Genomic DNA, 14,152 nt, shown 5'->3' on the forward strand with positions numbered 1-14,152 from the left:
CACAAACATCCTCCATTAGGAATTTGGAGGTACAGGTCGGGCAGCTTGCGACCGAACTTAAAAATATAACACCTAGTATGCTGCCCAGCAACACAAAAGCACCTGGACCAAGTGGGAAGGAGCAATGTCAAGCAGTGACATTGAGAAGCGGTAGAAAAGCGGTCCCCATGCCAACAGTACCAGAATCAGTAGAACGATCAGAAGAAGCAATCACCAACAATGACCACTCGATTACGAACAGCAGAACCACCAGTTTGGAAGTAACTACCACTACACAGAATGAATCTTCACAGAACCCAAAACCAAAGTGATCGCAAACTCCAGCCCCAAAAACACAGGAAGTGAGGGACCTCAAAGAACAGTCAATCGATCAAGAAGTACGACGGGATCCTCCACCATTCCCATCTAGGTTGAAAAAGAAAGACGATAGTAAACAATTTAAGAGGTACTTAGATGTTCTCCGACACCTACATATTAGCATTCCCCTAGTAGAAACACTGGAACAGATGCCCAATTATGTGAAGTTCCTCAAAGATATACTCGCCAATAAGAGGAATATCGGGAAAAATGAAATCGTCGCACTAAATACGAGTGTAGTGCACTCTTCCAGAACAATATCCTCAAGAAAATGAAAGATCCGGGGAGCTTCACATTGCCATGCTCAATCGGGGGGAAAGAAGTCGGAAATGCGCTCTATGACTTAGGGGCAAGTATCAACCTGATGCCTTTATCAATCTTCAAGAAGTTAAACATTGGCAACGCAAGGCCCACCACAGTCACATTTCAGTTGGCCGATAGGTCCATAACGCATCTAGAGGGAAAGATAGAGGATGTGCTTATGCAAGTTGACAAATTCATCTTTCCAACTGACTTCATTATACTGGACTACGAATCTGACACTGAGGTGTCAATCATATTGGGTTGACTGTTTCTCTCAACTGGGCGCGCGCTGATCGACGTACAAAAGAGAGAGCTCACTATAAGGGTCGACAATCAGCAAGCGAAGTTTAACGTTCTTAATGCGTTGAAATGCCTAAATGATATGGAAAACTACTAGTATCTTGGAGAACTGCAGGAAGAACAATGGCACAAGTTTCAAGAAGCAACTAAAGAAGAAGAATTTGAGGTTGGCGCAATGATGGAGGAGAGTTGCGCCGCAATACAGACTGACAACGATTTTGAATCGATAAAGTTATCTGAACGATCAACACAATGAACTAAGCCATCCTTGGAAGAACCACCCATGTTGGAGTTGAAGGCACTCCTAGTGCACCTCAAATACGTTTACTTAGGAGGCAATGACACTCTACCAGTCATAATCCCTGCCTCACTGAGCAAAAAAAATGAGGAAGCCTTATTCAAATCCTCAAGAAATACACTAAAGCCTTGGGACTGTCTCTTATACACATCTAGATGTGTATAAGAGACAGCATCCAGGTTGAAAAAGAAAGACGATAGTAAGCAATTCAAGAGGTTCCTGGATGTTCTCCGACAGCTACATATCAACATTCCCCTAGTAGAAGTGCTAGAACAGATGCCCAGCTATGTGAAGTTCCTCAAGAATATACTCGCCTATAAGAGGAAGATCAGGGAAAATGAAACCGTCGCACTAACGTACGAGTGTAGTGTACTCTTCTAGAACAATATCCCCCAAAAAAATGAAATATCCGAGGAGCTTCACATTGCCATGCTCAATCGGGGGGAAATAACTCGGAAATTTGCTCTGTGATTTAGGGGCAAGTATCAACTTGATACCCTTATGAATATTTAAGAAGTTAAACATTGGCAACGCAAATCCCACCACAGTCACGTTGCAATTGGCTGACAGGTCAATAACGCATCCAGAAGGCAAGATAGAGGATGTGCTTGTGCAAGTTGACAAATTCATCTTTTTGACTGACTTCATTATACTGGACTACGAAGCTGACACTGAGGTGCCAATCATATTGGGTCGCCCGTTTCTCGCAACAGGGCGCGCGCTGATCGACGTACAAAAAGAAGAGCTCACTATAAGGGTTGACAATCAGCAAGCGAAGTTCAACGTTCTCAATGCGTTGAAATACCCAAATGATATGGAAAATTGCCAGTATCTTGGAGAACTGCAGGAAGAACAATGGCACAAGTTTCAAGAAAAAATGGAAGAAGAAGAAGACTTTGAGGTTGGCGCAATGTTGGAGGAGAGTTGCGCTGCAATACAGACTGACCATGATTTTGAATCAATAAAGTTATCTGAACGATCAACGCAACGAACTAAGCCATCCTTGGAAGAACCACCTGTGTTGGAGTTGAAGACGCTACTAGTGCACCTCAAATATGTTTATTTAGGAGGCAATGACACTCTATCAGTCATAATCTCTGCCTCGCCGAGCAAAGAAAATGAGGAAGTACTTATTCAGATCCTCAAGAAATATGCAAAAGCCTTGGGATGGACCTTAACAGACATTCGAGTGATCAGTCCCTCATATTGCATGCACAAGATTCTTCTTGAAGAGGGAAAAACCGGATCCATAGAGAGGCAGTGCCATCTGAACCCTGCCATGAGGGAGGTTGTCAAGAAAGAGATTGTGAAGTGGCTTGATGCAGGTGTCATTTACCCCATATATGATAGTAATTGGGTAAGCTCAGTGCAGTGCGTTCCAAAGAATGAGGGTATGACCGTCGTCACCAACAGCAAGAATGAATTAATTCCAACCAGAATAACAACGGGGTGGAAGATATGCATGGATTATCGCAAGCTAAATTTGGCCATAAAGAAGGACCATTTCCCACTACCGTTTATTGATAAAATGCTGGATCGGCTTGCAGGGAATGAATTTTTTTTTCTTTCTTGATGGCTATTCAGGGTACAACAAGATCACGATTGTACCGAAAGATCAAGACAAGACAACGTTCACATGCCCATTCGACACATTTGCATTCTGTCGCATGCCATTTGGACTCTGTAATGCACCAGACACCTTCCAATGGTGCATGATGGCCATCTTCTCAGATTTCCTGGAAGAGTCAGTCAAGGTATTCATGGATGACTTTTCGGTTTTTGGCAACACCTATGAATCTTGTTTATCAAATTTGGAAAGATTTTTGAAGAGATGCGTAGAAACAAATTTGGTTTTGAACCGGGAGAAATGCCATTTTATGGTAGAAGAAGGAATAGTGCTGGGTCACAAGATATCGAAGGCAGGATTGGAAGTGGATCAAGCAAAAATTGATGCAATTGCCAAGATACCACCACCAGTCAATGTGAAAACACTTAGGAGTTTTCTGGGACATGCAGGGTTCTATCGAAGATTCATTCGAAACTTTTCTCAAATCGCAAGACCCTTAAGTGCATTCCTTGAGAATGATCGCGAATATGATTTTAATGACGCATGCGCTGAAGTGTTCCATGCATTGAGAAATGTGCTCATCACCGCACCAATTCTGGTTGCGCCCGACTGGATGCAACCGTTTGCGTTGATGTGCAACGCAAGTGGATATGCAATGGGCGCATTCTTGAGCCAACGAAAAGATAGAGTTTTGCATCCTATCTATTATGCCAGTAAAACACTGAATGATTCGCAAGAAAATTATACAACTACCGAAAAAGAAATGCTCACAGTGGTGTTTGCCCTAGAGAAATTTTGACAATACCTGATCAGATCGAACGTGGTGGTGTATACAGATCACTCTACAATCAAATACCTCATGACGAAAAAGGACGCAAACTAAGACTGATTAGGTGGATACTACTCCTGCAAGAATTTGACCTAGAAATCAAAAACTGGAAGGGCACTGAGAACCAAGTTGCACATCATTTATCACGTTTAGAAAATTGCGAGGTTCAGAAGAGAGAGAAAGAGATTGAATAGAGATTCCCCGACGAGCACCTTATGACGATATGCATTAACGTCCCATGGTATGCGGATATCGTAAACTTCATAGTTTGCGGCTAAGTACCTGAAGACTACTCATACCGACAGAAGAATAAGTTGAGGCACGAGGTTAAATTTTATTTTTGGAATGATCCATTCTTGTATCGACTTGGACCTAATCATATTATGCGTCGATGCATTCCTGAGCACAAAACCAAGCACATTTTAGAACTTTGTCATGAGTTCCCTTATGGAGGACATTTTGGGGGGCAGCGGACCACCGTAAAAGTTCTGCAGAGCGGCTATTTTTGGCTAACGCTGTTCAAGGATGCCCACGCCCATGTTGTGCAATGCGATTAGTGCCAAAGAACATGTCCAGACGGGACGAAATGCCTTTAACTTCGATCTTAGAGATTGAACTCTTTGACATATGGGGAATCGACTTCATGGGCCCATTTTCGCCTTCAGAGGGTCATCACTATATTTTGGTTGAAGTTGATTATGTTTCAAAGTGGGTTGAGGCCATCACATGCGCTAGAAACGATGCAGCCACGGGGGCAAAATTTCTCAAGAAAAACATCTTCGAACGATATGGAACGTCCCGTGCATTAATTAGCGATGAAGGCACGCATTTCATCAATCGCATCATCACCAACCTGTTGATCAAATGTAATGTCAGCCATAGAGTCGCAACTACTTATCACCTACAAACCAATGGGCAGGCAGAAATCTCCAATCGAGAAATCAAGACCATCTTGGAAAAGGTAGTCAGTACCTCCAGGAAAGATTGGTCACCCAAGCTTGATGAAGCGCTATAGGCATATAGGACTACCTTTAAAACTCCAATCGGTATGTCCCCATATGTCCTGGTCTTGATCTGGAACACAAGGCAATGTGGGCAATAAAAAAGCTAAATTTTGATCTGACGAATGCGGGAGAAGTCTGGAAGCTGCAGTTGCACGAGTTGGTCGAATGGCGCATGAATGCCTATGAAAATGCCAAACTCTATAAAGAACGAACCAAGAAATGGCATGACGATCGCATAAGCAAGAGGACGTTCTTCGTGGGTCAATAGGTGTTCTTATTTAATGCACGTTTGCAATTGTTTCCAGGAAAGTTGAAGTCCCGCTGGTCTGGGCCATTCCGAATCAAGACTATCTTACCTCATGGCCAAGTGGAGTTAACAAACGAGGATGGAAACAATGTATTCAAAGTCAATGGTCAAAGAATTAAACCCTACTATGGGGGCAATGTGGAATGACGCAAAGAGACCATCGACTTAGGCAAGCAAGACTGATCGCTTGCGGTAACATTGAAAATCCTTTTTAAACAACATTCATATCAACTCTCTTTATTGCTTTACTACTGCTTTTATTACTGCTTTATTAGTTTCCTACTTTATTGAATTAATTTCCATTTCACTCTCTGATTGCGTTGATTTTAATGAAATGTTGAATGAATGATTTGAGTGAACACCACAATGTCTTATCATTATGGTTTTGGGATAAGCGTTGTGATGTTGGTGATACAATGCTATGTCAGGTATGCATTGCGTTGACGGGTGTATCTTGTGTTAACAGATATACATTGCGCCCGTCCTCCAAAGATGCATTGCGTTGACGAGTGTATCTTGCGTTAATAGATATACATTGCGCCCGTCCTCCAAATATGCATTGTGTTGACGGATGGTTGCGTTAATAGATATACATTGCGCTCATCCTCCAAAAATAATTAATAAAAAAATGATAAAATATTCATGGAGAAGGTAATCGTATGCTCGTTTCAGCTCCTAAGGTGAATTATTACATAGCAGACGAAAGGATGTCATTGCCTGCTATGTCATTTGCATTTGCATTCCCCCCCTTTCCCTCCCCCCCTCCCCCAGCCTCGTCGGCAGTTCTATTTGCACACTCTTTTCGTGAAAACCCTTACCAAAAAAAAAAAAAAACCCTCGCATACCTCGACCGCGGTCCTCTCTTTCTTCCACGAAAAAAACTACCACCATCTTCCTTCCCTTCACTGAACTTATGGCAGGACAGTCATCACATTCTTCTTCCTAACCATCTTCCTCTTCCCAAGCCTCTACCCCTATGTGGGAGGCGGCTTTCCTTGCCACCAACCGCTGCCTCACTGCCTAGCCTAAACCAACTCCTAGAATCATCGAAAAACCTAGGCGAAAACCCTGTGTGTCCGCAACACCATCTACTCGCCGAGGGGGGCCGAGCACGGAGAGTGCCCCTACCACTAGACTTGAGGTGGCGCTCCCATTACCTCTAACCGAGAGTGAGCAGAAGAGAAAAGGCGATAAGGAAGTGTTTGGGACCATCTTGAGTCACTTGGAGAAGGACGGAGGTTGCCAGAAGCAGGAGTGGTAAACCAACCCCTGTCGTCGGAGGTGGAGTTAGTTTCAACTTTGTGGAGGATGGCCCTCACCATCTCAGATCCTAAGGAGATTGCCCTAACAGACTCCAATGAGGGACCCATTAGGGTTGTTCTGGAGGTCATGGAGGCAGGGAGGCGGACAGAGCAGTCCGAAGAAGCGGAGAAGAAGGAGAGAAGAGTCGATGAAAAACGAGAAGAGGAAGATGAAGTTGCCCGGCTGGATAAAGAAAAGAAGGAAAAGAGCAGAAGTGAAAAAAGACAACGCAAGCGAGAAGAGAAGCGCCTGAGAAAAGAGGAAGAGCGGAGGAAAAGGGTAGAAAGCACGGATTTCGATAGAGAATCAACCACCACAAGGGTGGAAGTGGGGGTGTCAACGTAATTTGAACCATCAATGCAACTACAAACCTCATGGCCGCTTTCAAGATTAGTTGCGTTGGAGGCTCAACTCCGCGGTTTGGATGACAAGAAAGACCCTAACATCTCCCTACTGATGCGGCGTCATAAGAAGAATGCGCCGCAAGGGTCCATAAGAAACCCAACAATCCATGAACGCATAGAGAAGAAGAAGGAAATTAGAGGAGAAAGAAGAAAAGACGGCAAGGGCACACCAATTCATTGCCTCGGTCGATTTGGCTAGACGGCTTCATGATGAGGAGGTTCGCCTTGCCAACGAAAGGGTAGAAGAAGAAGAGAAGAGAAGGCTCGAGGATGAGCAGCGCATTGCGCTCGCCTCCGAGTAGTTTGAAAAAGAGATGCAAGAAGAAGAGGAGACGGAGAAGAAGGAGAAGTTGAAAAAGGAGTTACGCCGCAAAGTCAACATTCAGTGCACCAGAGAGCTAAAAAGAAAAGAAAAAGAAGAGTGGGAAAAGGAAAAGAAAGAGCAACGTAAGGAACGGGAACGCATTCAACGACAAAAATCCTACCTTGCATCCGCTCAAGAAAAAGGAAAAGTGAAGGTAGAAGACAGTGAGCTTTCACCAACCAGGAGGCGCCCAAAAACCCGGAAGGAAAACGATGATTTATTGATGGAAATAGGCTTCTTCCCTGCGCCGGCACCACTACCAGATCTTGTCATCAGTATTGTGGTGGAGCATGGGTGGGAAACTTTCTGCCAATGCCCATCCATAGTCATTCCAGTGGTAGTGAGGGCCTTTTACAACGGCTAGCTCCACGACACTGAAGATGCGATGATCGTTGACGGGAGGGTAGTGCCATTCAGTGCGGAGGACATCAATCAACTCTACCAGTTGAAGAATTTCCCAGAAGCACCGAGCAAAAAATTGATTGATGATTCTGCCGAAGAGCATATGAAGGATACGCTGAGAGTACTAACGCAACCAGGCACCAAGTGGATGGTGTCTTTGACCGACATTAAAACCCTCACCTCCAACTGTCTGCTGCCTAAAGCACGCCTTTGGGTCTACTTGGTGAAGAGACGACTCATCTCGACATGGCATGATAAAATTGTTTCAAGGGACAGAGTCATGGCCGCATACTGTATTGCACGCGGCATTCCAATCGGATTGTGGGCCAACTTCTTGCGAAGCAAATCAGAGGCTATGTAGGCTGCGTCAGAGGCCAATACTTCTTTCCATGGACGATCTCTAGCTTATGCCTATCTGTGGGCACGGGCATTGAAGAAGAACCCATGCCAGAAGTCCATGGCCTCATCAGCATAAAGATCTTGAGAGTCCTTCTCAAGGATTCGCCGCATTGCCCAGAGCCTCCACCGAAGTAACCTCTCATCGACCTGAATGCGCCGCAACCACCTAGACCTAAGAAATGGCGCCGCAGTGACAAAGGAAAGGAAATAATCCAAGGAAGTGCATTGCATCAGCCAATCAATTTACCCTTGGAGGATCCTTTACCCTTAGTCATCCGTTCACCAAGTTCAACCACTGAACCCCTTTCCCCTCTTCTCGAACATTTTACAAACCTCCTCCTTGCGTCTGACTCCAACCCTGCATCCCCAGCAACATCCATCAGCCATCCATCTCCTCCCCACTTTTCCCTTCAAACATCGTCGCATGTTGATGACCCACACGGTTTGGGAATAGGCCCTTCCGCTCAGCCTCAAACCGATGCAAGTGAGACATCGATGGCACTACCCCCCACCGCAGCCAGAGCTGCTGCCCTCGAGAACATGCGGGGATTCTTGACGCAAGAGTTATCCTCCTCTGCGTCAGGCGATGATAAACATTCAACGCAACATCTTTACCCTTCGCCTGCATCAGAGGCAGATGGCAGAACGCAACCACGAGTACTTTAATTTCTTGACCACATATTTTCATGGTCCCGTGGTTCCTCAGCATCTGCAGCAGCCTCTGTTCTTTCAAGAAGCATCGCAAGGAGCTTCTCCGTAATTCCCTCCTCACCACGAGCCCCCACCGCAAAGTTAAATTTGGGGGCGTACCACCTTCTCTATACCTTTGTATTCTCCTTCACATTTTTGAATTCTTTTTGCGGTCATTATAATTCTTTTATATAGCTATACCCTTGTCTTCTCCTTTACATGCTTACAATTTTTGTGTTTGCGATCATTACAATTCTTTGTGTACTTAGACAATTTTTATATACATTGAGTGACTATTCTTTCCTTATGTCTTGGCTTTTTTATTTATATCATCCTTTGTCAATTTAATGCGGTATTTCCTTTCTATTCTTTTGCATTGTTTATTTGCACTGCCATGACGAGTATTATGCGTAACCTTAGTGTAATTTCTTTATATATTGCATTTTCTGCCTAATACTTAGGCAATTTATCGCAATAGTTTCCACTTTATCTTCTCTATCACAAGACTCTGCTCAAACATTTTTTTCAAATTTTGACTAAGTGTTTTGTCTTTTCTATCCAAAACAACGCAATGAGGACCTTGTGACTCTCTAAATTTGAGGATGATGCGATCAAGCAGATGCGTTCATATCAAGCAAATGCGTTCTTAAAAAAAAAAAAAAAAAACGTCTACTTGTTCAGCGCAAGGGAAAATTCCCAACCTGATTAAGAGTTAAGTTCATGAAGGAACGCTGCTTGTAGTTGGTGTTTGCGCAATGACAACCTATGGGAGCAAGCCAAAACGGAAGGTAGGTTACCAGGATCGACCCAATAAAAAAACGAAAAAAAAAAAAAAGACAACTCCACTGATCAGCTTAAAGGAAAACTTGGCTAAGGGCACAAGAATTGAAGTTGAGCTTGTTACACAACTAATTTGGATGTTTTGCTAAACCCACCCGTGGGAGCAAGACCAAACGAAGGTTGTAACAGATGAATCAACCGTCTCTATAGTAAGACGTCAAACTAGGCCACCACATTAAAAGGCGTACTTCGTATTGTTTTCACAAGATAGGAAAACATCTTCCTTTCAAAACAAGAAGAGGAACTTTGAGCAGCAAGCGTTTGTCTAAGCGTAAGAATAAAGTAGACGGCCATGCTGAAGCAATGTTCAAAAATAGCAAAGAATTAGTAATTTGAGGAATTATGTAGAGGTGGAGCATTGGAGTAAGCTGATCGACGCAAAGTAAGGAGAGAACTTGAGTTGAATTTGCCTTATAAAGGATATGTTAGGGGACAAGATATATTCTAAAATTTGGGGTTATGATAACTCGTAGGAATACAAGTATTCTTATCACCATCTTATTTAGAATATTGTGGCAAAAAGAAGGAAAAAGTTTATGCGTTGAACATATAGAAATTTGACTTAAACGCAAAAGTTGTAAAATGTCGGAAGCACACCCGTTGACCCCATTGCGATGGCAAAAAAAAGATTTCAAGTCTTTGTTTTGCAGGAAACAGGTATCACCACATGCCGACGATTGCTCGAGGACAAAAAGAGCAACGCATTTGCACACATACGACGACCGATCATGGAAAAAAGAGCAACGCATTGCACTGCATGCGACGATAGATCGTAGATAAAAAGAGCGACCCATTCGCGGGGATTTCTGAAATTGTACAGCTTTTCTGTTGTACGATCTGAAAAATTGAATGTGAAGCAGAGCAAACGTTTCCACCAAGCCTTGGCAAAAAAAGTAACTTTTCAAAGTGGAACCACTGACAAAGGAGGTACAAAGGTCTATAAATAGCTACATCAACTCCAAAGAGAGGAGGCTGATCTGAAGAGACATTCATAGAGAATTGGGGAGATAGACGAGACAAGTCCGAAAGGAAGTCTCGGGAGCTAGAAATTCATTCACAATCCCGAAGAGAAGCTGTGTGCAACGATCATTTCTACCTGGGAAACTATCCTGAGAAGGAAGTTTTCCACCTCACTCATCCTACACGCTGGCAAGCTAAACAACTCCGATCGGGATCTATGTCAAGACATTGACACACCGTCCTCTTTTGCTCTCACTTTCTGTTCATCAATTGTTATATATTTCTGATCTTCCATTCACCTATCTGTAACAAACGCTTTATATTTTAATATCATTATCATATTCATCTTCATCTCTCTGTTCACCACCATACATTCATCTTTCATTTCTCTCACCATGTGTATCTAATCCTCTAGGGTGAAGGGGAAGGATTAAGCGAGTAAGTTAATCCATGTTGAATAATTTAGCTAAGTTTAGCTAACGCATGCTCAACGACATCTTCATCTGTGAGGGCAGAAGTAAAGATGTTAATCCACCTCTCGAAAGAAGGTTTATAGAATGTGTTAACTAAAGCAAGAAGTATTTCCAGAGATAGAAACAACCTTGCATTTGCAACGTTCATCCCTGTTCACCATAGAGATATGGTAACGCGGCCGATCACTGAGAGGTGTAAGCCAAGGGATGGCTGAACCTTAGTTGCATCCTCAACAGGATTGATAAACTTGCGACGTCCTTTCCCCCAACCCGTTCTCTTTCTGAAACATTTCACAAGACTTGCCATCGCATTCCATCATACACTTGCACAACTTCACAGTTATTCATTTATTTGTTTATTTAATTGTTTGTCGCCGCATTTTACTTTTCTAATGTAAACACATTTTTATTTTATTTTCGGTTGCATGTATCACATCAATATCACATCTAGCATCGCAATCCTTGTGTTTAACCTCAGACCACTCTGAGAAACTTGTGGTGGAATTATACTTGGTTCCAGCGCAAGAAAACTTGTGACACGCACATACTACATGAATGCATACTACGAGCGCATCTAAGCAGCATCGCATACATTATTTTAAAGTGTAGTATCACATATATTATCGAGAAGCGTGATTAAGCAACGCATATCACACAAATTATCGGTCGTTGCAACGACATTACATACGTCCACCACATTCGACATTTCAACTCAATAATACGGATCCCTTATGCATCTGTTGTGGCAGCTTAATGTATGCGATGTTATGTACTAGACCTGACATCTGCCATGCAGTTGGGATAGTCAGTAGATAGCAATCTAATCCAGGATTGGATCACTGGACAACCATTAAGAACATCCTCAAGTATCTACGAAGAATGTGGGACTACATGCTTGTGTATGATTCTAAGGATTTGATCCTTACAGGATACACAGACTCTTGATTTTCAGACTGATGAGGATGCTAGGAAATCCACATTAGGATCAGTGTTCACTATTAATGGAGGGGCAGTAATTTGGCGAAGCACCAACAGGGGTGCATCACTGACTCCACCATGGAGCTGAGTATGTAACGACATGTGAAGCTACTAAGGAAGTCATTTGGCTTAGGAAATTCTTGACTGATCTAGAAGTTGTTCCAAACATGTCAAAGCCCATCACACTTTATTGTGATAATAGTGGTGTAGTGGCTAATTCTCGAGAGCCTAGGAGTCATAAGTACGGCAAGCACATAGAATGGAAATATCATCTCATCCGAGAGATTTTGCATCGAGGGGACGTGATTGACATGAAGATAGCTTCGAAGCACAACGTTACTGATCTGTTTACAAAGGCCCTCACGGCTACAGTGTTTGAGGGTCACCTGTAGAGTATGGGTCTATGGGATAGACTACTTCTAGATTAGGGAAAGTGGGAGATATTGTACTGGGTGTGTTATACCCTAGTTTATTATTTGTGTACTTTGTATTTTGATTATATTGTACACCCCACTAACTTTAGGTCAAGTGGGAGATTGTTGGGGTTGACACCATAAATCTCATAGGGTCTTATAGTTTGTAAACATTGTATGAACAAACTCTTTATGTGATTAATAAAATATATGATATTTTATTCACTTTGTCTATAAAATATTTGATATTTTAGTTGCATTAACCACAAACCAATAAAACTAACATTTGAGGTTATCTTTGTAACTTAAACATATATGTGGAGACATACGGGTGGATCATGTTTAAGTGATAACCTAAATGGTCTATAGTAGATGGATAAGGCTGTGTACCTTATCTTGTGATACTATGAGTATAACTCGCTTTATAGGTGTTACAATTATTGTAAAGTGCTACAAATGATCTGATCCTGATCCTTCATGTATTAGACATGCAAATTGGGATATTTTATTCAAAGGATTTTGTATAAGACTGGACCACAAAATGTTAGTCTCATTATATAACATTGTTCATATAGAGACTTACATTTCACTAGGATGACCATAGGTAACATGATCTGAATCCTGAGTGAATTGTGAACTCCTGCCTATGAGGTGGTTCTTTGATTTGTATGGGTGAGAGTGGCCAGATCGCCGACTCAACAAGCCTACCATTTTGGGGATTCGTCTGATTGAAGAGCTGGGAAAACAGCTACACAAAATGGAATTCACTCCTTCCCCAAGGCAGGCGTAAGTAGTTAAATTGCTCCCTTAAGGGCTAATTCTGGATCTTGAACAATGTGGCGCCACACCCTCTCTTTGCCTGAGAGGGGTTTATTCATAGTAGGACTATGATTTATTGTTCATTAGAGGGATTGGTGGTACTTAAGGAGTTAGATGTAACTACAGGGGCTAAACGCTAATTTGGCCTAGTTGTACTTACAAGCAATTTGTGAAGGGTCATCATACTATTGATTGGTTATATCCAATGGACACAAAAATATATCTATAGTGCGAAGAGTATAATTGTGGGTCTTTAGTGGAGTGCCCAACAGTTAACAGATGGTGAATAATGTAATTAAAGAGTTTAATTAATTATTCACGAACCGTTGGAGCTTAAGCTACAGGTGCATGAGGTCTCCTTGGTAGCTCAAAAGGATTTAGTTGAGAATCAGTTTTTGGATTAATTTGAATTGTTCAAATTAATAGAGGGATTTAATTATATATGATATAATTAAATTATTTCAATTATATGTGATATAATTGTCATAATGTATTTGATACATTATAGCTTAATGGGAGAAAATAAATATTTGAATGAGATCCAAATATATTTTCTATGAATGGGATTCGTAGTTGTTAAATTTAATATAAATGAGATTTATATTAAATGTCATATAATAGAGAAAAGAAACTATAATTTATATTGTATGTGATATAATATTAAAACTATAGGTTATATATTATATTTGATATAACATATAATTTAATATAAATATAATATGATAAGTTAGATATCATATTTATTTATATTATATTATTATTATTTTAATAATAAGGAAGGGAATTACAACTCCCTTTCCCATCTTTTCTCTCCACCCGCTTTAGTGGGGTGGTTATGTTTTTATGGAAAAGGTAATAAAAAAAAAATTGTTTTCCTTTTTCCTGAAGGTTTTTGCCAGTGTTTTAAACGATTGAGAGATTTACAGAAAAGTTCTGTGAGTTTGTCTTGTGAGAAAGCTCTCAATCTTCTTTCTCCACACATTAACCTTTCCCTCTAAACCAAAATAGTTAGGGTCCACCATTCCTGGGTTCTCACCCTAAGAATACCATAGTAACACTATGGTAGTGTCCGAGTTTTGGTTCGAGAAATTCTTGAAGAAGCTCTTCAAGTTGTTCGTGACTGTTCGAGGACGTGAAGAAAGG

General features: G+C 41.8%; 1 protein-coding gene across 1 annotated transcript; it reads left to right on the forward strand.

The window, feature by feature from the left end:
- Positions 1-4,743: 4,743 nt before the first annotated feature.
- Positions 4,744-5,112, forward strand: LOC120078928. The gene is made up of 2 exons (XM_039033152.1): positions 4,744-4,918; positions 4,964-5,112. The coding sequence occupies exons 1-2, from the start codon at positions 4,744-4,746 to the stop codon at positions 5,110-5,112; spliced, it is 324 nt and encodes a 107-aa protein (XP_038889080.1).
- Positions 5,113-14,152: the final 9,040 nt, after the last annotated feature.

The sequence above is a fragment of the Benincasa hispida genome, chromosome 1, assembly GCF_009727055.1.
Source record: "Benincasa hispida cultivar B227 chromosome 1, ASM972705v1, whole genome shotgun sequence".
In the NCBI taxonomy this organism is placed as follows: domain Eukaryota; kingdom Viridiplantae; phylum Streptophyta; class Magnoliopsida; order Cucurbitales; family Cucurbitaceae; genus Benincasa; species Benincasa hispida.

Excerpts from the sequence above, each read along its gene's own strand:
- LOC120078928 (XM_039033152.1), top strand. The coding sequence starts at position 4,744 with ATGTGGGCAATAAAAAAGCTAAATTTTGATCTGACGAATGCGGGAGAA. Across the intron at positions 4,919-4,963 it reads CAAGAGGACGTTCTTCGTGG|GAAAGTTGAAGTCCCGCTGG; the intron begins GTCAATAGGTGT and ends AATTGTTTCCAG.